The 26,001-nt window shown below is 37.3% G+C and overlaps 2 protein-coding genes, 1 non-coding gene and 1 pseudogene across 3 annotated transcripts; 2 read left to right on the top strand and 2 right to left on the bottom strand.

Moving 5' to 3' along the window:
* Positions 1-3,885: 3,885 nt before the first annotated feature.
* Positions 3,886-13,460, bottom strand: LOC103716175 (protein CURVATURE THYLAKOID 1D, chloroplastic-like). Its single transcript, XM_008804078.4, has 5 exons — positions 13,186-13,460; positions 12,911-13,104; positions 4,421-4,525; positions 4,241-4,312; positions 3,886-4,152 (listed from the first exon to the last, which is right to left on the bottom strand). Exons 1-5 carry the CDS (start codon positions 13,328-13,330, stop codon positions 4,081-4,083), a joined length of 588 nt encoding a protein of 195 aa, XP_008802300.1. The 5' UTR covers positions 13,331-13,460; the 3' UTR covers positions 3,886-4,080.
* Positions 13,461-20,009: 6,549 nt separating this feature from the next.
* LOC120111176 lies at positions 20,010-21,014 on the top strand. The gene has a single exon (XM_039127736.1). The coding sequence runs from the start codon at positions 20,010-20,012 to the stop codon at positions 21,012-21,014; it is 1,005 nt and encodes a 334-aa protein (XP_038983664.1).
* Positions 20,352-20,458, bottom strand: LOC120111237. Its single transcript, XR_005512315.1, has one exon. It is a non-coding gene; the product is annotated as a small nucleolar RNA R71 (small nucleolar RNA).
* Positions 21,015-21,092: 78 nt separating the features above from the next.
* On the top strand, positions 21,093-22,454 carry LOC120111175 (annotated as a pseudogene).
* Positions 22,455-26,001: the final 3,547 nt, after the last annotated feature.

The following is a 26,001-nucleotide window of genomic DNA, read 5'->3' as shown; positions in this document are numbered from 1 at the left end:
AATCCTATCGTAGATCTTGTAATACGTTTTGTAAGATGAACCAGTGTTTTTTATACAATTTGAATTGTATGCATGATTAGTGAAGAATGTAAGTAACCTGTTCTAATCCTATTATAGATCATGTCATGTTATTAATGTTTTCCTAAGCATTTATTTTAAGTACATATGTTTCATGCATGATATGTTACAATGCATAAGTAACTTGCATGATCCCAGAAGCTATGGCTATGTATGCAACCTGATGATATTGATATTTTAATCATGCATGTAAGTTTATAAAGTCTTAGCTAGCCCCAGAGGCACTATAATGGGCTCAAAGATGCTACTGAGAATGACTGAGCCGCCAGTGGCTGAATAGTAACTGAGCTGCCCCGCCAGTGGCTGAATAGTAACTGAGCCTGCCCCGCCAGTGGCTGAATTGGAATTGGGCCTGCCCCGCCAGTGGCTGAATAGTAACTGAGCTGCCCCGCCAGTGGCTGAATAGTAACTGAGCTGGCCCCGCCAGTGGTCGAGTCTGACTTCGCAGTAGCATCCGAGAGTAAAAGGACCACGGCATGCCGGGGGGGGGGCACGGTTTCATATGCATATAATATGAAAATTTTGTGATTTGCCCTACTGCTTTGTTTAAATTGCATACTTATTGTGCCAGGATGATTATTAGATAAACATGCACGTCAGCTTCTCAAAACTCTGATTTACATGTTTAGTCTACTGGTTGATCCGGTAGGATTATGCAGGATTACTTACTGAGCCGTGTAGCTCATATCCGTTCATTTACTTTTTCTTTCAGATCCTCACCACTGATAGCTGCCAGAGACACGTTAATTTGGTATCAGGGCTTCTGGGGTAAAGCAAGTATACTTTTGTGTACATAAACTATGTAGAAGCTCTGTATTTGGGTACTGACCAGCATGTTGTACTAAGAATGCTTTCATATGAAAAGATTCGGTTGGTTTGACTACCCTATTACCCAGGTATGAGGCTGCGTGCTATTGCGGGTAGTAGTCGGCAATAGCACGGCCGTGTCACGGATCCGGATCCGGGGCGTGACAATATCATAGACAAATCCATTGTGCGTCACAATCTTTATTAGTTATGTAGCTCCTTTATTGGGGATACTAAGATCAAAGAAGATCTAGTAGGGTCAAGTAGGATCCCGGCCATAGGTTGGCCCCCTTTCTCAAGTAGGAGCCAAACGTGATAAGAGTGTCTTGAGAATGAGTAGGAGAGATTGTCATAGTCCCGCATTAACTTATAAAAAAAGGTGTCATATGGGTTTATTAACTTGGGCCCATGCTCCTCGCAATAGTTAATGTGAAGACCAGTGCGGGCGTGTGTTTAATCCCACATCGATTATTCGCCAAAGAGATTTTGGGTACTTATATAGGACTAAGAAATCCAAAAAAATACTTTCTATCTAGCATTTTAGGTAAGGCCCTGGGTTGTGACAAATAGTATCAGAGCGAATCCGGTTCATAGCCTATGTGAACTAGGGGACACTGCAGCATAGATTAATAGAGGCTGATCACGGGCCTATCGTGGTTCTTGTGATTAGATTTGAATAAATTTGAACTCTTAGCCACACGAAAACATCAAAACTTAAATGGGAGGAATATATGAGGACCCGTGTAGGTATGTATTTAGTCCCACATCGGTTATTCGCCGAAGAGATCTTGAATACTTGACTAAGAAATCCACAAAATACTTTCTGATTAACATTTTGAATGAGGTCCTAGGTTATTGCAATTAAAGCTTTTGAGCTATTCTAATAGAAAGTAAAGCTAAAAATATAATATTCAAACCTACAATGCAATAGTAAATCTATTCTCTATGCACCAAAATACTTCACATGGTTAGTCAACTTAATAAAAAAAATCAAATCTCATATTTCACTCATTATGCTTACATAAGTTGTTTGATGTCTTCTTGACCCTATCTAGAAATGTTTTGTTTATTGTTCATGTTAGTGAACTTGTTAAAATCATCAAAGTTCACTATGCGAGTTCTTGATGTAAACTCCTAGGTACAAGTGTTTTCGTAATTATTTATTCTAGTGAACTCGGTAAAGTCATCAAAATTCGTTGTTATGTATTTGCGTAGGTTGATGATTTTGGAGAACTATGCCAATAAGGACTCTTCTGATGAAGAACAATATGGTAATGAGGCTGAAGGATCACCATAGTACTCTTAGAAGTGCAAGTAGAAATGGCACGATAAATTCCACGTATTGGTCTTGTCATCTCGTGGTTGCTGAATATTTTTCGTACTCATACTCCAATTTTCAAAAACTTGGAAATTTTTAATAGTTACATGATGAAAAATGCATGTAAAACATTTATTTTTTGATTCCCATGACAGGCTATATTCTCAAGAAACAGCAATGTTCTTGTATTGAAAATTTTGATGTTGTCTGCATAGGTTCCTAGTCTATGTAATTCTACATTTTGTAAGGCTATCTTTTGAAAAGGGGAGCAATTCTTGAAAGTTGAAGCACGTTTTATAAAAGACATTAACCTCTAATATCTTTCAATATTTTCTTTTATATAATATTTTTTTGAATATTTAATTAAAATTATCTTTCTCTTGTGTATTTTTGTATCTCTTCGTTCTCTCCTGCCAAATCATACACATGGACACATGTCTGGATTTGATTCTTGCATCCATGTTCATGGAACAGTAATAGCAGCAGAGAGAGAACCCAGCACTGAAGGGAAACGTACGAGATATGGAGGGAGAGAATGGTGGATTTTTTTAGGGTAGATTAGTGGAATTTGTTGAATTATAAGGCATAGGCTATAAGGGGCTATTCAATCCTCGGCAAAAACCTTGAAACGTACAAAAATTAGGTAACCTGCTCAATTAGTCATCGTCACCGAAGATATTATACAGGACTCATTTGGTTTGTTAGAAAGCCTGAATATATAATGCTTGAGAAAGTAATTGTTGTATGTTTGATTGACGGTGAAAATATAACATATTTTATAGTGACTTATATTTGGTTGAGCATCTATTTTTCTATAAAATTATCCAAAATATTTATTGTACTCTTAATAAAGAAAAAAACTTTATCCATTCTATTTAAAAACTTTATATTTGGAAAAAAAAATTATACAATTCCCAATGGGAATTAAACTTTTCCATATCCCACATATGTTTTTCTTTTCTATGAAATGTACGAATCTTATTTTTATAGAAAAGTTATTTTTTCTTTAAGAACTCCCATCAAATATGACACATTCGTCAATTTTTTTATTTGCTATACTTTGTCCCCTCATCTTCATGTGAACCAAATAAGTCTCTAGAGAGCGAAAGGCCAACTGAAGATGGAACTCCAAGCAACAATAATGTCCTTAAGGTCAATTAAGATGGCATGCCTATAAAAAATTTCACACATGTTAGGAAGATGGCATCATTTTCCTTTTAGCATACTGCTTTTCAATTGTTATTTTCTGCATTAATAGATTTTTTCTGAAATCAATTTTTTAATGCACACAAATTATTCTAGTGACTTTTGAGATGGTGTCTACAGGAGAAGATGTGATAGCCTTGCTTATAGCAGGTATTAACCCAGCAAAAAGTTTGGTGCTGGAGTCCATAAGCTATTGTTGATTTGCCAACCCTGTTTAATTATGATATCTTAGAAGATTTCAGTAAATCTATCACCAAGTTCTTATGATGCAGCCAATGTCAACAAGTTTTTGACAGAATACAAGCTGATCTATCATCAGAGACCAGTATCAGAAATTTGACTGTGGCTAGTATTTATTCAACATTACCTAGTAGTTCAACTAAAACTATGATGTTAGAAGGAAATAAGGATAGATACTGCTGTATGAATTTTCAGAGCTCGCCGACCAGGGGTAAAATTTGATGGAAATATTCAACTGATGTAAGCCATAAGAAAAGCATGATTAATAGTCTGAGAAGCATAATCCACTATCCAAGATGGGAAGGTACAATCACCATCAACATCTCACTAAATTCATTTGACTGAACTCGAGTGAACCAAGTTAATCTTGGATGCAACAATATACAAATATGCAAAAAAGAAAAAAAGGCCTGTACTTGGTCTTTAATGCATCAATCATCACTAGGCCCTAAAACCTGCTCCTTAAGATCATCAACTTTTGCAAACAACTCATCCCTGGTCTTCTGCAAATCACAAAAAACAGGATAATTTTACAAGACTGAACCTGAAAATAAAAGACATCAGCTCAACTACTAAAGTTCAATAGATCACCTTAAAGATCAAATATCGAGAGCTGAACCAGATCGTGAAGGCAAGACCAACAATCTCCATCACCTTTGGAAACTGTTTATAAAAGTTGTGAAAATTAGGGCACTTGTTTTGGACAGATACCCAGTATCTATTTCCTTAAACTTTGATCTTACTACCTAATCATGCAAGGGGAAAACATACCAAAGGAAGGGAATCGATTGCAGAAACAATGGCAGATGATATCCATAGAGCAACCACAGCACCAGCTCCATAAATAAAGATGGTGTATGTGTCTTCAGAGTCCAACTACAACAAAAGCAACGTATCAGTCAAACTGGTTCCTACATAATACAAAAGAACAGAAAAGAATAATCAAGCAACAACAATTAATGCATTAGTCTCATAACTAGAACTTGAAAAGCTTCTTTCTTTTCTTCTTTTTTGATTGTTCGGCTACTTCTAAACATCAGCAGTATTCAAGCATATTCTTTTTAATGTTCGCAAGCATACCACACTTAAAGATAGGACATCCCATTGTCAACCAAAATACAAGTCAACATTATAATGTCGATATTAAATTCAATAAGTCGAACCGATTTTTTTTTGTTCTTACTGTCTTATCTAAATCCAGGTTTCAGTAAGGTGGTGTAATCTTATCCTAAATATCAAAAACCATCAACTTTCAAGAGTCAACACAGGTGCAAATAACAAAAGGTCTGCTTGGTAATTTTTCTCTCTCCTAGATAAAGTAGTTACAAAAGAAAGGACTTTCAGGCAGTAGTCCTCCTTAGAAGTGTAATCCCTAAAACAAAATGGTGGTCTGCAGTAGTATGTGAACCCCATATCAGATCATGCCTGCTAACAAGAGAATGTGCCATCCTTAGCAAGTCTTCTCTTTATCCTGGGATCCAACACCTTGCTTAGTGCAGTACATGCAATTTTAGATATATAAAACTTGCTTTTCATACAATGTATACAGCACAACCTACAAAAGTTGCAACAAGGCTTGATGTCATAGCTAATATACAACAATCCATAAAAAATGAACTTAACGTGTCAGTGAGCTTATCTGACTCAAGCATGAGTATACTAAATTAGTCGTTGTATCAATAATGTCATGTTCCATCAGTAAGAAATATAAAGCATGAAATTTTAAGTTCGATTTTTCAGGTTTGAGATCTAAACCTGCTGAGGAGGTGTGCAGTATTTCTGATGAAAAATCTTGAAGAAAATATCTTTAAAAAATAAAAGAAAATTAAAAAAATCACCAAATTTATAGACAAGTATTTTAAAGCGAGAGCTGAGTTTGAACCCACAAATTAGTAGCACATATCCTTGTGACCTGAGCTACTGCAGAAGCCATTTCTAGTTCAAGAAAACCATTACCCAGTTATGGTCCCCACGGTCCGAGGTCCGAGGAGGGGTCGATTGGGTTCAAACCTAACATTTGGCATCCTTTACACAAAGTAGCTGCTCTCAAACTCGAACCCGCGTCATTGTGCTTATCAGCCCAAGCCTTTTAGCATTGCACCAAGCAATGAACCCAAATCCGTTTCTAGTTTATCACTTTTATTAATATACATGACTAATTATGATTTGACATACTCTTGTAAGCCTTCTTTCATTAAATAATAGATAAATAAAAGAAATAAAAGGTGTGGCATGAAAAAAAGAAACAAAAGATCTTGAAACTGTTGGCAAATGCAGATAACTGCAAAAAGAGAGCATATACATAACTACAGAATGTTAAACTTGAGCCTCCTTTCCTCCTCTACTGCTCCCAGCACTCTAGTCTCAAGGAACCATGATACGTTGCTGCTTTCTTGAAGAAACATAAAGAAGAATAGAACTACTAGAACTTACTTGAAAGTTGCATGACCAGTCAATGGAAATAAGATTACTAAATAAACCAGGCTTGTTGTTCTTAATCGAAATCACAAACATACACATTTCATTTATCCAACTAAAGTTCCCTTCTTGCTGTTTTCTCTCTAAAATACTGATCCAATATTACAAGTTACCTTCATAAGAACACAATTATCTGCTACAACTTTGATGAATCTGCCAGGTCCAATTTCACATCACTAGAAGCATGTGAAAGATCTGATTTAATCTATCATACACATAACTTTCAATTGCAGTCACAGAATGTGCTCAGGGCTTGTAATCTCACGTTTTATACATATTTGACACTTGACACCAAGTCTCCAGTAGATAGCAACATGACACTTCACCAATTTCTAGTTCCATTTTAAATCACATTAGAAGCTTCTAAGTTTTCTTCCTCATATACAGCTATAGCTTGTCTTCCACTTGATCTATAAAGATAAATCTCAAAAAGCTTCCCAACTGTTGCTGGTGTTCTACTTACAAATTTTATAGTTTCAATTATTTGAAAATTTGAAGCTTCTATAACTATTTACTCATTTTGGATATAGTCATTTGAAGCAATCAACACAAATGCAAGTTAATCAGACCATCTGCATATGCTGTAGAATAACATAAATCTGGTACTTGCTTCTGATAAACCCATGCTTGCTCATCAAGTGTCAAATATTTTGCACATTATATATGCAGTTACATAAACTTTAGATAGCAATTTTAAATTCAATTCTTTGGCAAACTTGAAGTTTCTATAACTATTTACTGATTTTGGATGGAGTCATTGAAGCAATCAAGGATAAAAGCAAGTTAGTCAGACCATCTGCATATGCTGTAAAATAGCGTAAATCTGTTTCTTGCTTCTGATGAACCCTTGCTTGCTCATGAATGTGTCAAATAGTTTGCACATTGTATATGCAGCTACATCAAATTTAGCGAGCAATTTTAATTTTTTTGGCAAGCTTACATAGATGTCCCCCAAATTACTCAGGTATGTACTATGTGTATATGTGTATGCATGTACAGCACCCTTCTTCAAGAACAATTAAGCATCATAGCGACTTCAGTCATAAACAATGTTCTGTAGACAGTGTGCATGACCAACTCAACTATTGCAAGATTTGAACTAACATGCGTCATCCTTATACTGCACAAAACAATTTGCATGTTGAGCTCAAGGTATGGTCCACTAGGTATCTGCCAGAATCACTTTGTATCATAGCATTTATCGCAATATTTCCTAATCACATACAGGTGTATCAAATAATTGTTACTAATGAGACCGAAACTTAATGAAATTATAGAATATAGTAGCTCTTAACTATCCTCTAATGTCCTTGCATGTTAGTTTGTGGTTAGCACACATTTTAAGGTGATATTTAGGAAAGACAGCAAAGAATCTGTGAAACGACTAATCGTATATGCCTTGGTTTTGAAAAAAAAAAAAAAGAAGAATGTTTCCAGATGATTCAGATAATGTCCAAAATTTACTTAAGCTATCCAAAACAGTGGGTGTATATTCATCTAAATCTAACTTCTCTTTTCACATCATTCGTGTGTTCATTGATGAGGTTGAATCTCTATATGTCCAAACTTATCAGTATAGAAATACAGCACTTGAAACCCTGCCCTTACAAACCTCTTTTTCTTATGCATTTGTTTTAATTTCTTCAAAAGTCTGTTCTGTCTCATAAAACCATTTTGGCATAAGATGGAGTTGCTTCTTTCATCTTTCTCCCATAAATTACTTGGAGCTTTTAACTTTACCTAAGCTCACACTTTTACTCTGCACCTTTGCATTCGTAAATTTATCAAATGTTACAACCCAGCTGATAATTGCCCTCTTTAACTACGAGAGAGCATCCAAACACCTCTTAGCGCACAACCTGAATAGTTGAATAAGCACCACCTCTTGGCAGTTGGCACCTACTTGTTGTTGTTCACATTTTCCTACATTCCTACTCTTGTATCAACGCCCATCCTTACCTTCATGCAACTACAATCCTCAGGATCCTGTTAATCCTGTTATGTATCTTAATTTGAATATCCAAATTGCTAGGGTCCTTCACATCATGTTGTTTCTGTGAGGTTTCTAGGGGCATTAATGGACTTGTACATGAAAAAGAAAATTCCTGTTGGGACATGCACTATGAATATCTTTGATGTAAGACTGGGTGAAACAATTTTTTTTTGAGATGAAGATTAGGTGAAACTTAAGATTTTAAAATTACTGAAAAGCTAGAATTTAAATTTGTGATATAGATTATTTTCCCTTTACCTGTTCCAGTCAAACTGAAGTCATGGATTTAAATGACAATTTCTTTCTATCCTTAATAAACGATTGCACACACATGCACTTGCAACTTGAGAGAAGAGTTGAATTTTTCTTAACTTGAATGGACAAAAGAATCAGCATGTGGAATTGAATTTTATGCTCCCAAGGAACAGAACTCCAAAGAAGAGCCAAAAATTTAAAGCACAAAGTCATAAGTTTCCTGCTAATGAGGATCTTAACAGATTCGCCATTAAGGCACTTGGACTCACTTTCTTGAAGAGAAGAAACTATAAACTTCATCGAATAATATCACAAACCTTAAAAAGGCATATAGGTTCTCCAAGAACAAAGATAAAGAAAGATTTAAGCAACTTATTAATGACTAGATATAACTCAATCGATACTTACTTCACTTGTAAAAGAAACATGGTACTATTCACTTTAAAATAAAACAAGACAAATCATCCATGATTGATTGGAACGATCTATAAGCCGGTCTAATCTCAAAAGAGGATCAGGCTCTTGACTGCCAGGTATTTGGATTGACTTATCACCTAGGACTACTAATTTCCAAGTGATAAGGAATGCTAACTGAAATCTAACTATAGCTAACTCGAAATAGAACAAGAAAATCTATCAAAATAAAAGATAACTGAAATTCAGATAGAAGAAAGAACATAACACCTTCATCACAATGTATAAACCAATTGTCCTCTGAAAGAGAAGTGATTCCAACAGAATTTGAGTCCAACACTTCTGGAAGCATGAAAAAGGTCACAGGAAAATTTAAACTGCAGTTTATGAAAAATAAGAAACAGGCTGCTTTTGAGCTGTGAGAAAGAGATGTTTCTTGGATTCCTCCACACCTTTAGATAATATCCTTCCACAGATTTTGCCACTACTTTCGCTCCTCTGTATTCAACATCACCATGTGTCACTAAACTTGAGAGCTTCTAGGTCAATTGTTGATCATGATGTCATTTCCATTAGCCCACTTGTTGAGTGCTACCATCAATTAGTGATCTGGTGAAAGTCAGTCCTCATTCTTTTATGCAAAGTATGCTATACCGTACCAAACCAGATAGTACGAGGTATACAGTATCGTTCCGATTCGACATCGGTATGCGGTACAGGGGATGTACCATCACTCGGTATGCCAAACATGCAGTCAAATCGGACATACCAACATAGTATCAAGGTGGCACTGATACAGGGTCTAGGATTGAGACGGCGTACCTCGCTTCCATGGATCAGTCATTTTTGGGTAGGGATGGCAATGCTTAATTGTTTAACCTGTTCACTTTGTTTCAACCTATTGTAAACCAGATTGGATTATCTATTTAATAAAATGGTCAGATTTAGAAATGAATTTTTGACCCCTTTAATTAATAGGTCGGGTTGGGTTGACAGATTTTTGATCTATCATGCATTCAACCCAATCCGACACGTATCTGGTCCGACCCAACCCGATTGCCACCCTTATTTTTGGGTGGCAACCCTCAATAATGCAGTCTGGTCTTATAAAGAAGCCTCTCAATACAAAGGCAACCCTTAGAAAGATGAGCATCGGCATTCAAAATTTGGAAAGATATATCTCATGCTCAACTTGAAGAATAGCCACGCAGGTTCCACAGATTCTCATCTCTTATATACGAGCAATCACTACTTCATATTAACATCGACCCTAGCCACTAAGATACAAACTATATGGTAAACAACATAGACAACCTTGTTTCCAAAACCCGCACGGTGATCCAATTGAACAAGAAAATGTTGATTATGCTTGAGAGGCCAAATAAAACTCCATATGACTCGTGGAAAACCACCATGCCCATAACTTTTCTTAATAAGACAGCAAAGGGATTACATGCTTGGCTAGGGATCCCTCCCACACTGGTCTCATAAGATAGCTTAAGATTTCCTCAACATCAAATAGTAGTACTTTCCAATCCTCTTCTTAGTGGTTGGCTCAAAAACCAAATAGCTGCTTTTGAGCAAAGCAGCAACTAAATTTCACAAGATCCATATTAGACAAATTGAATTTATACTTGAATGTATAATAAAACATGGTTGATCCTAATACACCTCAGAGCTGACCTCAGCTAACGAGGCAAGCCGACCAATAAAAGTTCATCATCTAGCTACAGGCTGACCATTCAAAACTTACCGCATGGCCGACCTAGAAGGTGCACGAAAAGTTCTTTGTACTTCAAACTCTCCCCCCCATTTAGCAATAGCTCTTTCGTGATCGCGAACTATTTTCAAACAAACGCAATACTCGAGCGATGCCCGCGGCCGAGAAGCGTGGGTGTGATTCATAGATGAGATACGTAGGTTGTTACCATAACTAGTAAAGTACGGTTGTAAGCTACTTGGCAACGGGCTCCCACCCTCGCCTATATATTGTGTTTCTAGGAACCCTCCAGTTAAGTTCTCTTTTGACTCTCTTATACTACCTCTGTGCCACTCTTAAACCTTCTCATATTTTCTGAGAACTGTGTTTGATTTAGGCATCGGCGAATCCTCACCGAACACACTTTGGTAGGTAGATTTTCTTGTCTTTGCTATTTCATGTTAGATGTAACATCGGAGCACCGATTAGAGTAGCACCTTTGTCATCCAACACCCATTTGGAGGCGCTCGGTGTCGGAAACATAGCCGATCAAGTGCAACAGCCACCGGATCAAAGCGAAGGCATGCATTGACCCCCATCTGATCTAGACAGCAAACAAGCCAAGATCTCCAGTGACCCTATCAACTCGGCGCCTTGGTCAAGCCAGCTCCCAACGGCAACATATCCATTGAATCTTTGTACCTCATGAATATCACAAGGATCAATGATGCAGGAAAAATGCAATGCTCCCAAATCTTAGGTATTTCATGGTTCTCCTCAATAAACCTAAACCATTCTCCTTAAACTACCATTAGGCATAAAGCTAGAAGAAAATAAGAGGATTGATTGATAAGAAAATTCTATTTTAGTAGTTAGGTTCCTGAAGAGATTTTAGGAATCTTGCAAGAGATATAAGCAAGATTCTGTTTCATAACTTTTTCCTTGCTTTGGAGGTCATGAATAGGTTGTACCAGAAAGCTTTTACAAGAGAGGCTCTTGAGGGTCTCAAAATACTGAATAATGCTACCTCAGACCCACAGACTTGGTCCAGACACATAATCCAGATCAGTAAAATTTAGAGTTGGGACAAAACAAAGATAAAGAACATTGGGTTGGATCCACGACAATCAAAAACGAACCCCAACGAACCCAGACCCAAAATTTATCCAATATATAAAGATTCTATAATTTACATAATTTTATCCCTGGACCTTAATTTTTTCCTTATTAAGTACATATAAAGAAAAAACTTGAGTTTGCCTCCCATCATTGCCACTTTGCCGTTGCATCTCTTTCAACCTAAAGGCTCCATTACCCCATCCCACTTACGGCTATCATATATGATTACCATCTCCTTTTTTTTCCTCGTTCCCTCCACTCTTTCGCATGGGAACCTGTTCAGCACTCAGATCTGGACACAAACTTATTGATGGATAAGGTTTGTGTTGGGAAAAAAATGGATTGCCCCGAAGCACGTGGATGCATCGCCGGCACGTGATGACGGGCGCTACGACAGCAACCCTCAAGGCGTTCGACCTCAAAAGCGCCTTACCTCAGGGCTCACAGCCTTACAGCTTTGATCGACCTTAAGTCCGAAGAAAACCTTGTCAAAAAATGAAGCAAATCTCTCCACTCCACCGGGAATCAAGCTCCTCTTCTCCTCTCCCGGGATCTAATCCCGCGATCTCTGCCTGAGCGACTGTCAACAATTAAATGCGCACGATCTCCATGGACCTCCAACTTACTCAAAATTTTAGATCATTCACGGCAAGTAGTGGACTCACTCAACTCCGTCCAGTCACCCACGGCAACTCATTAATTCACACGATCACGCACAATCATGACGGTAACTTATTAATTCGCCCAGTCACATCACAGGTAACCCTGCACCCTCCTATAAAAAGAAAACTTCTTCCTCTTTAAAGGGGGGGCTTTTAGACCTTGCATGCAATATCTCTCTCTTTCTCCACAAAAGCCTCCCTCTGATCTAAGCATCGGAGGGCCAGCGCCGGAAACTCCGACCACCGGCTTTTTGTAGGTCCTCCGGAGGATGCAGCCCGCTGACACACCACCCGCCGGAGCTCCTCCTTCTCAGCCGATGGTCACCCCCAGGTCCAATTTCCAGCAACAATTTGGGTCAAAATTTAAACCAAGAAGGGTCATGATTCAGGAGGGGATGGCCAAAGTAAAGGGTAGGATGGTGCTTTCCATGCCCATGGTCATTCTTATTCTATTCAACAAAATCAAAAGCTTTTAGTAACAATGCTGAGTACTCAAAAACGCCTATACATCACCATTCAACAACAATTCATCTTTAACACTATGTGTATACAGCTAAGATCCTATGTAAGAAATTTGCAGCAACAATTAGGGATAATTCCGTGCTTCAGAATAGAAAAAACCCGAATTTTTCCAATATTACCTTAAGATTGAGCTTGCTTAAAAAATCCGTAACCTCGTTCTGCTCGCCTCCAGAGGAAAGAGCTTCTTCCTCCGGAGAACCCGCTTCAAAAGAAGCCGCTTCCACCTTCTTCGGCGCCTCCTCGTCCGACTCCGCCCCAAACTCCTTGGATACAACACTCGTCGAGGTCTCCTCCGAAGCCGTGGCCTTCCACCCTGAGAGCAACCAGAGAAACGAAATCTAGGGTTTCGGTCTACAACCCAGATGCGATCAAAGGACCAAGACCTCTATCCTACCTCGCGTCAAGCGGAAGGCGAGGGATCTCCTCAAAGAGAGAGCCGACGTCGGGCGAGGGGGAAGGAGGAGAAGAGAGAAACTGGGGGCGGAGGGGCGGCGGCTGGGAAGCGTCGGGAGACCACGGAGAGGGCCGCAGAGCTCCATTCCAAGCTGATACTGAGAGAAGGAAAGGAATCGACGAGCAGAGGCAGTGAGCGGTGGCCCTATGTCTATCGCACTGGCGCCTGTTAGCCGCTAATTTTCCTGGGAGGCTGGAAACCTAAGGCCTGTTTTTTTTTTTCTTTCTTTTTTTTTCTTTTTTTTTTACCTGGTTGATCAACTTTCCCATCGAACAATATATATATATATATATATTCAGACTTTTCTAAAAAAATAAATTATTTTTTAATAAATAGTATTTATTTATAAAATAAGAAAAAAAATTTATCCATCTAAAAAATAGATAGATGATTCAACCGGTAAAATAATATTCTATTTTATTTCTAAAATACTCCAAACCCAAAATAATAAATAATATTATAATATTATAATATTATATAATAAAGGATATTATAAGAAATATGAATACATCTTTCCAACTTATTCCAAAAAAAAATAGTAAGTGGTATATTGCGGAGTTATTTTTTAATACACTATGAACTTATTTTTTTATTTAAATGTTGCATTGAAAATATTTATCTAGAAAAATACAGGCCCTAAAAGAGAGGAGTTTCTTGGCTTCAATTATTTTGTGCTCATTTGATGTATTATTGGACTCGAATGTTTCTTTCGAGTATATTTTTGCCTTTTGCTTGGTGTGATTTAGAATTTATATAAATAGTGTTTCAACGTTCAACTTTCATGCACCAAAATACATGCGGGGATGGGGATGCTCAACGGGGTTATGGGATATTTCTTTGGAAGCACTGCAAGCAGGACAAAAGTTTGGTTTTAGATGCAAGTTAGTGTACATGGGGGGAAAAAAAGGTCTTGAACATCAAAATGTGCTTTTTATGTATCTTGATATGTGATCATACTGCAATTGGACTATCTGATGGTTAATGAGCCATCGATAATGTGGAGTGAAGTCGTCTAATTAGATTATGAGCTTGTCCATATTACACAAGATATGGAGGTGCCTCTTAAAGTTTGAGAAAATATTTATATGATCATGTTCTCTTATGTTGGAAAAGTCGCATTAAGAATTATATTCACTTCATTTTTTTTAATGCATTTAGTAAAATGGTTTCATCTTATGGTAAACATGTAGCAGGCAAATCTTTTTTTTTTTTTTGATTGTATGTATCTCATATCCAGCATTGACAAGAAAATGAACCAAGTAAATCGTATAACAAAGATTTTATTTGAACCAAATTACTCAAAATCTGTGGGGAAAATGAAAAAGGGCAAAAAAACATCTCCCAAAAAGAATAGACGAACGAGAGATAGAAGAAAAGAAAAAAGTGAAGAAATAATTTCCCTTTGGAGCTCAGTTATGCACATTTGCTTCCATAGAGCAGTAAGATAGGTATTATGCTGATATCATATGGCCATTCAGGCATCGGCATGGTATATTAGTCTACCTGTATGGCTTTCAATTCTTTGGAGTCTAAATCACTCAAATTAGCAGGTAGTTTTAAGCATGGAATTTCATGACAATTTGGAGGATCATGAATAGGAAAAATGCAGCTCATGCATTAAAGATGAACTAAGAGTATGCAAATTACTGTTAGGCGATCCAGAAGCACAAGTGCTCACATTCACAATCACTTCAGTATCAGCCACAATATAAGTAGATCTACATGAACTGCCTGCCTATTCGCTCTCCAACAATGTTCAATAAAAATCAGGGTTGATGCTGGCATTTACCAATCAGCAAAATTTAAAAAGAAAAATCAAGCACAAGGGGTGTAATAGTATGCATCTTATCACCTTTCTCCTTGTATTTTATTTTAGCTCAACTCAGCAAATGTTGTTTCTACATCCTGGAACTCCAGTACAGGCTATGGTTTTGGAAGTTCTTGAAGAAACCATCACTTGTTAGTCTACTACATAGGATATCTGACACCAAGGCCATTGCATGCCAATATCAAGCACTTCTATCTATTGATATAATCCTGAAAACAAATTTCAGTGTCAGACACAAACAATCAAAACAGCATACCACAGTATCAAGTAGTCGAAAGCAACACTGCATTTAGAAGAAGCACTATCAGCAGCAACATAAAAGCTAAGAGAAAATAAGTTGGAATTCCGGGAATGAACATATGGAAAATGTTATATTGCAGAATTTTAAAAAATAGAAGTTTGCACTCTATGAAGTTTTTCCCATGAAATAGTAGCAGTTGCCATGTTAAGAAGTGAATGCTAATTTTTTATTCGAGTCAACCTAACAAAAGAGCCTTATATCATCTGAATGTAAAAGTTTAAAAATTACTTTAATAAATCACATGGAAAACTTTATTGGCCATAACCTAGGTTCTAGTCCCGCCCCAACCCTATTTATCCGAGATTCCACCCGTGGTAGTTTTTTTTATTTTTTAAAGAATAAAAAATATTTGGTGTGTGCATTGCATTTTTGCAACTCAAAGTAATTGCAGGTTAATTATGCATTTCTAGAATCAAGTTGGTTTCCCTAGCAAACAATATTTGCAATGCTTAATATTTATGATGGTACATGTGCTCCTAATGGAGGTAGCAAGCTACTAAAGAACAATTTGGAAGAGCAGCAACTATATCTTAGATGCATTTTATTGATGAAATGCATGCATAGAATGCATCGATCTTTCCTAATTTTGTCACGCCCCCACCTGCGTAGGGGACGTGAGGCACCCAGTGCCACGTGGAGGGCCACATGAGGAGGAAAATACGGGGCTCTCCTGCCTCTTCGGTTTTGTTTTCCATCCAAAATGCATCTGCAGGATTTGGAGACACTCGCCTCATATGCCCAGGCTCTGGAACGAGTCTTTCCGATGTGGGACTATTGAGTCTCGCACCTTTCCCACCATTGGACAAGAGTCGTCCTCGGCACTGATACCAAATGTCACGTCCTTGCCTGCGCAGGACATGTGAGGCACCCAGTGCCCACGTGGAGGCCACATGAGGGGAGAAACACAGGACTCCCCTGCCAGATATTGTCCGGTTTCGAGGCTTCACGCAAGCGTCCTTCACCCCTCCCCGATTTTGTTTTCTACCCAAAACGCGTCTGCAAAATTTGGAGACACCCGCCTCATATGCCCAGTCTCTGGAACGAGTCTTTCCAATGTGGAACTATTGAGCCTCATAAATTCAGATTTATCCATAAGTATCTATTTGAAAAGATGCAAAATCCTATACCATATTATTATGTATAAGAGATTCAAAGCAACAAAAGGCCTTCAACTAATATATAGTTACAGATATTAAATGGATAACAAAATTAGTGTTCATATTTGTTCTAGATGAAAATGGATATGAATTGAATATTAAGCATCTTCATATTCATTTTAAATAGATACATATATAAATATTATATTAATTATATCCATTTTCTCTATTGAAAAATGTATTTAAGTCGGATATTATTCAGATATGAATTAAATGTTCAATGGAATTCAATAATGAAAGCTAAATAAATAATATAATTGTAAATGATGGGAATGAAATTCATTATCAGACAATGCACCCTAATCAGATAATGCTTTAAGACATAGTTATTAAACTTGCATAGAAACCGATTTGATTACGAATTTTGATTAATAGTCTAACCAAATTTATAATAAAAATATATTTAAAAGTTTATTTAGATAAAATATAATATAAAGTATTAAAATTTTTCTATATTAAATACTACTATTACTTTTATTTGCAGCATTAATAAAATGAATCATAAAATATCCCTTAAAGAACTTGTAGGAAAAGATATATAGGAATATATAGAAATTATTGATATTTTAAATATTTTGAATATTTTCTTAAAATATCATAAAGAATAGAATGAAGTTATTTATTTTTTATTTTATAGAAGGAAAGAGCATTGAACTTTTAGTGAAATAATTAATTATTAAAATATAAAATACCGAAAAATATATTTTAAATGGTCATATTTTATAAAGTGAACAAATTTTCTAAGTATTATGAATCACCATAATTATAGAGCGAAACTAAGTTCTATATCGGTGTAGTGCTTGGCAGCGACTTTATAGGTTCTGGGTTCGATCCCACACTGCAAGAATCATGTAAGCAAGAGCGAAATTTTGGCCCACCCAGACTACATCTTGTAAAGGCCCACTAAGGTCCCTACCTAAACCCCGGCCAGTGGACCTCTTGATAAGCAAGAACGAAAAAAAAAACTAATGGAGGTCTCTCTCCTAAAACTAATCCTTTGTTTAAATATGATCCAAATAAGATGGAAAATATGGAAATTGATGTAATGAGAAGTGATGGAATGCCTTTTACTTTCAAATATTAAGAGTATGTTTTGATATTTCTACAAGAATCATGCCTGTTGGTCCCACCCAGACTACATCTTCTAAAGGCCCACTAAAGTCCCTACCTAAATCCCAGCCAGTGGACCTGTTAAATTGCAAGAAGGAAAAATAAAGAGGACTAATGGAGGTCTTTTTTCTATGCACAGTATTTGGTTTAAGGGGTGTTAGGTTGATCTGGGCCACATTCAAATGGGTTTCCTTATCCATGGATGTAGTATTAAATTCAGTCATATCCTGCTGGATTATCCAAATATGCCCTAATTAATTTACCAGCACAATCGATTAATAGGGATGGCAACAGATCAAATTCTGGTTTTTATCATTTTATTCCTCCACAAATTAGAGAGAGAATGCTGGGTAAAGAAAATTTCCTCTGAATTTTTGGATGTTTTTCTTCAGTAATTGATCCTTACTTTGATGGGATGTTTTTTTGATATCATTGAGATAAGATAGGAATGATGATAATTAATGAGATGGGAAGTTATGGGATGGTTTTTGTAAAATATTAAGAGCATGTTTGGATATTTCCGCAAAAATCGAGCCTATTGGCTGATGTGGAAATTTATTTCACATATTTTTTTAGTCTTACTTGTTTTGTTTTAGAGTGTTTTGTGTGTTCTTAGCTCATTTGTCTAGAATTTAGGTATCTTTTATATTTATTTAATTCTTGAAAATTCTTGATATTTTGCAGGCTTTTAATTATTGAATTCGGTTGAAATTAGACGGGTCTAGTCAACACAGAATACTGTTCGATTTTTGGATTCTAACTGGAGATACAGACCTCCGTTTCATATATTGTTTAGCTTGCTGGAAAGATAAGACGTATACCTAAAACTTTTATGAAGATCACAAAACCAAGTTCTGCCGTTTTGAAGTCCAAAACTTAGCCGAAACGGAAAAGTCCGAATCTGTCCAGAATTTTACTACGGCCCAGACCCTATTTCGGTTTTCAGCTTGTATCTGGAGTTATATAAGTCAGAATAATGCAAACCTAGGTGCGTTGGAAAGCTGAGAACGAGATCTAAAACTTTCATGAAGGGTCAAACTTCAAAGTATATCGTTTTGGTACTCTAAATCCAGCTGGGAGTCGAGTCTAAAAATCAGCCTAGAATTTCGGATTTCAGCTAGCAGATAGGGAAGAAATCTGTTTTAAAATTCAAAAAAAAGAAAATTCCAAGAAGAGGAGGGGGGTCAGCAGATACGAAGAGGAGGACAAGCAGATAAAAAAAAATGCAGAGAATCTGAAATTCTGAGAGGAGGAAAAGCTAGAAATTCTGAGAGGAAGAAAAAGCTGGAATTTTGGGAGAAAGAACAGAACGGAGGATTTTGCAAATACAGAGTTCTTTTCCTTTCTCTTATATATATATTTTTTATTTTTTTATTTGCTGAATTGTTATTAAGAATGTTGAATGCGAATTTATTTTTGAGAAATAATTGGATTGATTTATTAGTTATGATTTGCTAGTTTTCTTATCTTAGGGCTAGGACGTAGTCATTGAATTTTTGATATGAATTATGGTTGTATTGAATATCTTTTGTTAATTGCAATTTGATGATTTCGATTTTCATTCTTGCAATTTACTGGCCATAAATTGTATGCTTAAGATGTTGAATGAAGTAACGAAAGTTGAAGTTCAATATTAGTTGGTGAATTTATCAAACATTAGTGGTGTAGTTTAGAAATAAATGCACACCCTTGTGACCTACAATCAAGAATTTCACAGATCATAATGAATTTATATTAATTTCTATGATCACGAAAGTAGACATAGGATTAATATAGGTATAGGTGTTATGCCTTGAAAGAGGATATCACATAAAAAAAAGGGATTCGGTCATTGTAATTAGCAAAATATTAACAATCAGATTTAAATTCATTGAAGGAATTCAATTGATGAAATCCAAGCCCTAGGAACCTTTCATATTTGATTTTTCAGGTCAAGAAATTGGAGTCAGTCACATCAATTTGGGGTCGTCTAAATAATATAGAAAATTTATAAATTGATACTTGAATCGCCTCCTTGTGGAAACGATACTCTCTTTGCCCTATTCTACTTGTCATAACCCATGCACTTGTGGTAGAGTCTAGGGACTATCAAGTTTTTGGCGCCGTTGCCGGGGAGGATTGTTTTTAATATCAATACAAATAATTTTCTGCATTAATTTAAACTGTTTTGTTCTTTTTGTTAATTTACGTTTTCTATATTTAGTGTATGCCACGAAACTGTGAGCTAATTGAGGCTTTTGATCCAAAAATTGAGAGAACCCTACGAGCATTAAGGAAATAACAAAGATTAGAGCTAAAGCAAAAACAAGCAGTAGCCATGGCAGATAACCAAGATAACTAGAATAAAAGGTTGTTGAGTGACTATGCCATGCCGAATATCAATGGTGCTCAACCCAGTATTGTGAGACCTACAGTCAATGCTAATAATTTTGAGATTAAGCCTGGTCTCATCCAGATGGTGCAGCAGGAGCAGTTTGGTGGAGGACCTGCTGAGGATCCACATGCACACCTTACCAATTTCTTGGAGATTTGTGATACAATCAAGATGAATGGAGTTAGTGATGATGCTATTCGACTCCGACTTTTTCCATTTTCTTTAAAGGACAAAGCCAAGGCCTGGTTGAATTCCAAAGCGCCTAACTCTTTCACCACCTGGAATGCCTTGTCACAAGCTTTTCTGAGTAAGTATTTTCCCCCAGGTAAGATCGCCAAACTTAGAAATGATATTACCAGTTTTGCTCAGTTTGATGGTGAATCTTTGTATGAAGCCTGGGAGAGGTTTAAGGATTTGCAGAGGAAGTATCCACATCATGGTCTTCGTGACTGGCTGATTGTACAGACTTTCTATAATGGATTAACACATTCAGTTAGAATTACCATAGATGCAGCTGTAGGAGGTACTTTAATAAGTAAGTCAACAGAAGAGGCATATGAGTTGTTAGAAGAAATGGTCTTTAACAATTATCAGTGGTCTAATGAAAGAGGTATGCCTAAGAAAGTTCCAGGTATGTATGATGTAGATGGCATAAACATGTTGAATGCCAAGGTTGATTCTCTAGTAAAAATGTTCGGTAAGCTGGGTAATGTGAATTCCATTTCTAGTCCTGTATTGAGTTGTGATTGCTGTGGAGGAGCTCACATGAGTTCTAATTGTATGCAGGTTCAATTTGTGTCTAATTATAATAGGCAGCGGCAGCAGAACAACCCTTATTCCAATATATACAACCCAGGCTGGAAGAATCATCCCAACTTTTCATGGAAATATCAAGGTAACCAAGGTAGCAGTTCTAGACCTCTCCATCCTTCTGGTTTCCAACCAAGACCATCCCAACAAGAAAATAAGGAGTCTTGGGAGATAGCTATTGAGAAGTGAGCCAATGCCAGTTCAGAGAGATTTGAGAGACTGGAAGCAAAGGTTGACCAGTTGGCGAGTTCCAATAGAAATGTGGAGATGCAATTGGGGCAGTTAGCCAATTCCATCAATTTTCGTGGACAGAGTAATTTGCCTAGTAAGACAGAGGTCAATCCGAAGGAGCATTGTAAGGTAGTCACTTTGAGAAGTGGTAAGCAACTTGGTCAGGTAAGTGGTGAGACTATAGTTGGTGATGAAGTAGACTATGAAGAGGTAAGCAAGAAGGTCGGTGAAGAAGTTGAGGACCTAGCCAAGATGCCATCCCCACTATCACCAGTCGAACCTTATGTTCCTCACATTCCTTTTCCTCAAAGGCTTAAGCAGAATAAAATTGATCAACAGTTTGAGAAATTTTTGAAAGTGTTTAGGCAGCTTCACATTAATATTCCTTTTGCAGACGCCTTAGCACAAATTCCTGCATATACAAAATTTTTAAAGAAGATCATGTCTAAGAAGAGAAAATTGAAAGATTTCGAGACCATTGCCTTGACGGAGGAATGCAGTGCCATCATCCAGAATAAGCTTCCACCAAAACTAAAAGATCCAGGGAGTTTTTCTATTCCTTGTACTATAGGTGATGTTGATTTTTCTAGAGCTTTGTGTGATTTAGGTGCTAGTATTTCACTAATGCCTTTATCTGTATCTAGGAAGCTTGGATTGAAGGAGTTGAAGCCTACTACCATCTCTTTGCAGCTAGCTGATTGATCGATCAAATATTCTTTGGGTGTTCTTGAGAATGTGCTGATCAAGGTAAAGAAGTTTATCATTCCAGTTGATTTTATTGTTTTAGAGATGGAAGAAGACACCGAGATCCCTATCATTTTAGGCCGGCCCTTTCTAGCCACAGCTGGAGCTATCATAGATGTTAAGAATGGTATGTTGACTTTGAAGGTTGGTGAAGAAGAGGTAGAGTTTAATTTATTTGAAGCTACTAAATATCCTTCTTTTACTGATCATGTTTTTCGAGTTGATGTTGTAGATGAGTCGACCAGAGAGGTTTTTAGGGCTGAAAATACTAAAGAACCTCTTAAGACTTGTTTAGTGAGTGCAGGGACAAGTAAAGATGATAATCTAGAGGTTGCTAAAGTGGCGTGTGCATTAGAGGCTACATGTCGTAAGCCAAAAAAGAGAGGTATTTATTTTGAGGATATCGGCAAAGGTAAGCCATCCCCTCCCCCTTCTAATGTGCAAGTACCAGTTCTGGAGTTGAAGTCATTACCCTCACATCTCAGGTATGCATTTTTAGGTGAAAATAATACTTTGCCTGTGATTGTGAGTGCTTTTTTATCTGATGAGCAACTTGACAAATTGATACGTATTTTGAGATTGAGAAAAAACACATTGGCGATGGATTCTGGATCGAGCGGCCAGGACCTGGTGCATGATGCCTGGAGGCATTAGAGGCTCCTCTGCTCCTTAGTCTCATGATAACGACTCGGGCCCTTCCTCTAGCGCCAACTGTTGTGGTTTAAATCTGGCCCGAGGGTGACCACACCGGAGGAGTCGAGGGAGCTGCCGGTGAGTGGAAGAAAAGGACGAGCGCCACCTCCCGTGCGGCGGCGAATCTGCACCAAGCCTCATCGGTGGGGTTCCGGTGAGGGCCCTCCGATGCTCAAGTTAGAGTGGAGTTTAGTAGGCCCAGCCAAAAGTCCCTTTTACGTTACCTTACATGGCTATTTATAATCCTTATAGAGGTATCCAGGTGGCGGAGGTGTGGCCCGTTCCCATCATTAGTGGGGATGGCGTGCAGCCAGAGCTTGCTTGTGGCGCACGGTGCAGTCCGTTCTTAGGAACGGTGAGGCGTTGATAGTCATAGCAGGGTATGGTCCTTAGTTGATATGTCGTGGCATGGCCGGCAAGCAAAGCATAATGTTGTGAAGCTGCTGTAGGGCATGGCTGCAGCATGTGGACGACGAGGTCGGCCTTCTGGCTCGGTCTTCTGAGCTCGGCCTCTGAAGCTCGGCCTTTTGAGGTTGGCCTTCTGAGCTCGATCTTCTGAGCTCGTGCCTTCTGAGGTCAGTCTTCTGAGCTCATGCCTTCTAAGCTCGACCTTCTGAGGTCAGGCTTGCAGTCGAATTCGGATGCTTTAATTGTATTTGTGGGATGGTCCATTTTTCCCCCCAACAGGTCAAATCCCTATTTTGCAATTTTGCCCCTCCGCAACTTATGGCGCGAAATAGGAGAGAGAATGCTAACTCAAGTTAGTTCCCTCATGGTATATTTTTTCGGTTTTTTTCTTTATTTGTTGACCCTAATTTTGAAAATTTTTTTTAAGAATATTAAGATAAGATGGGAATTGATAGAATGTTTATTTCAATATTCTTATTTGGATATTCCTGGAGGAATGTCTTGCAAGAATCGGGCCTATGGGCCCACTCAGACCACACCTTCTAAAATGTCATTGGAGTTCCAGCCTAAATCCTAGCATGTAGAACTGTTGATCTGCCAAAAGAAAAAAAAATGACATGTGGATGTCTTATCTTCTTCCCATAGGATTTGGACCGGGGGTTGCTGAATTGACACAGGCCATGCACAAATAGGCTTCTAAGTCCATATAAACAGTAGAAAATTCAGCCCATATGCTGCCGGATTATCCAAGTAGACCTTAATTAAACATCCAACCCAACCGGTTAATAGGGATAGCAGCTGGTCATATCTATGTTTTCATCATTTTACCCCTCAAACTTGCGGTGGGAGATAGGAGAGAGAATGTTAGTTAAAGCCTATTCCCTCGTACGTGAATGAATTTTTGGATTTTTTTTTCCGGTTATTTACCCTAGTTTTGATTGGATGTTTTTTATTTCTAAATATGATCAAGATACCATAGAAATTAAGAAAATTGATAGGATAGGATGGGATGGGATGTTTTTCTTTAAAAAATATTACGAGTACTTTTGAATATCACTATAGAAATTAGGCTTGTTGACCTATCCAAACTGCATTTTCTAAAAACATGCTGAAGCCTCAACCTAAGTCTCAATCTGTGATCCTGTTGGCCTCTTGGGGTCCTTTTTTTTTTTTTTTTTCTTTTTCCATGGGTCGAGCTGGAAGGTGTTGGTTGATTTGAACTATGCTCAAGTAGGCTTCCTAGTTCATGAATCCAGTAAGAAATTAATCTAATATTTTGCTGGATTACTCAAACAGATCTTAGTTATTTAACCAACAAAATGGGTAAACAGGGATGGCATTGGATGAAATCCTTGTTTTTACCATTTTACCTTGTGGTGTGAAATAGGAGAGAGAATGCAGGGAAATATACTTTTAGGCATAGAATAAAAAGTGAAATAAAATTATTTAGAGATGCTTAAATCTACTGGACAAGTCCATCAGCGCTCAAAAAATGACACCTATCTCTCTCTCTCTCTCTCTCTCTTTTTTTTTTTTTTTGATGACGCCGCATGTCCGTTTTTGAAGGTGTTTAATGTGCTACGTAATAGTATGCAAAATTTCTAGCTCCAAGGATGTCCTCCATGGTGATTAGCTGAATTCGGAGAGCGGATAGATACAAAAATGGCCATCTGCTGATCCGGGACATCCGCAGATTGGTGAGGCAGCTGACCTTCTGTCTGATAGTTTATGTGTATTGGAAGGCGAACAGCGCAACTGATTGAATTGCTTCTTATGTAGCTTGACGCTCCAGAGAGGTTCTCTATACTAGTATAGGTTGTATTCTACATATATTGTCTTGTTTATTTTTACTTAATCTGACTAATTGTATTCACGTTAGGGTTATTTGAAATGAAAAATTATTTTTTTGACAAAAAAAAAATCATTGGCACGCGGCCTGCTAGAAAATTTTGGCCAAAGAAAGGGATGGGGCGTCGCATCTTGTATATATTATTTTGCAAAAATAACTAGTGTGATCCATTCTGGGACGTGCGCCCTTGAGTTTTTGTTTCTGCTCCCACAATGCTAACGCCCACTGGCATCTATTAGGCCAATTGGTTCATGTCACATCATGATAAAACGTCATAGCACCGGTCTTGACATGATCTTGCATGGTTATTGGACCCCACCTAATAGACCACTTCAAAAATAAACCTCATATTATTATTATTATATATATATATATATATAAATATCTTAGCTATTTCTGCATGTGAAACCGTATCCTAAAATATTAGAAAAAGAGCCTAATAAACTATAATTAAATAATAATGCTCAACCATTTAATTCATTTAACTTATTTCAACAAATTGTAAAACGAGCTACATTATTTATTTAATAAAATAGTTAGATTTAAATTAAAATTTTTGATTTATTAAATAAATATATTAGATTTAAATTGATAAATTTTTAATTTATTATATATCAAATTCAATCTACATCTTGCTTGACCTGATCCGATTACCATCCTTAACGAAGATGTCAAGCGAACTGGTAGTAGCTTAGATCTGGCTTCAACTGCTTTGAATACGGAGTACCATTCCTTGAAATCAATTGGCAAAGGGACAAAAATTGTTTGTATAAAAAACAAAAAGGGATAAAATTTTCAAAGAAGGTTTGAATAGAAGCCGACGGTCGGGAACACGTTACTTGCAGCTACCAAAAGGCGGGATGATAACGTGTGATATTGTCCGGGTCCAATGTAGGGTCACCAACTTGTCCTTGATTCAAAATAAAGCTGGATAAATGACAAAGACAGGCCGGCATCCAGCACTAGCTATTAGTATATTGTGTTAAATAACTCATTGCTGCGAATAGGGAAGAGTTTTGCAAAAGAGTTTCGTGGATGCTACGCAGTCAATCGCTCTCCCATTTGCTTACATGGGATCTTTTGCTTTCAAATATTCTACTGGCCTATCCGTGTGCTTTGGATGCCTTTAGGCACGCAATTGTCTCCAATCATTCATGCAATACTCCTAGTAAACTATCATAAAAGGACTATGGTGGACTCCCATGAGTCTTAGGTGGGTTGGAATCCTTTTGAAGTGCTTGGGGGGTTTTG

Source organism: Phoenix dactylifera, chromosome 6 (assembly GCF_009389715.1).
Source record: "Phoenix dactylifera cultivar Barhee BC4 chromosome 6, palm_55x_up_171113_PBpolish2nd_filt_p, whole genome shotgun sequence".
Lineage (NCBI taxonomy): Eukaryota > Viridiplantae > Streptophyta > Magnoliopsida > Arecales > Arecaceae > Phoenix > Phoenix dactylifera.
This window is presented reverse-complemented; position numbering and strand designations above follow the sequence as displayed.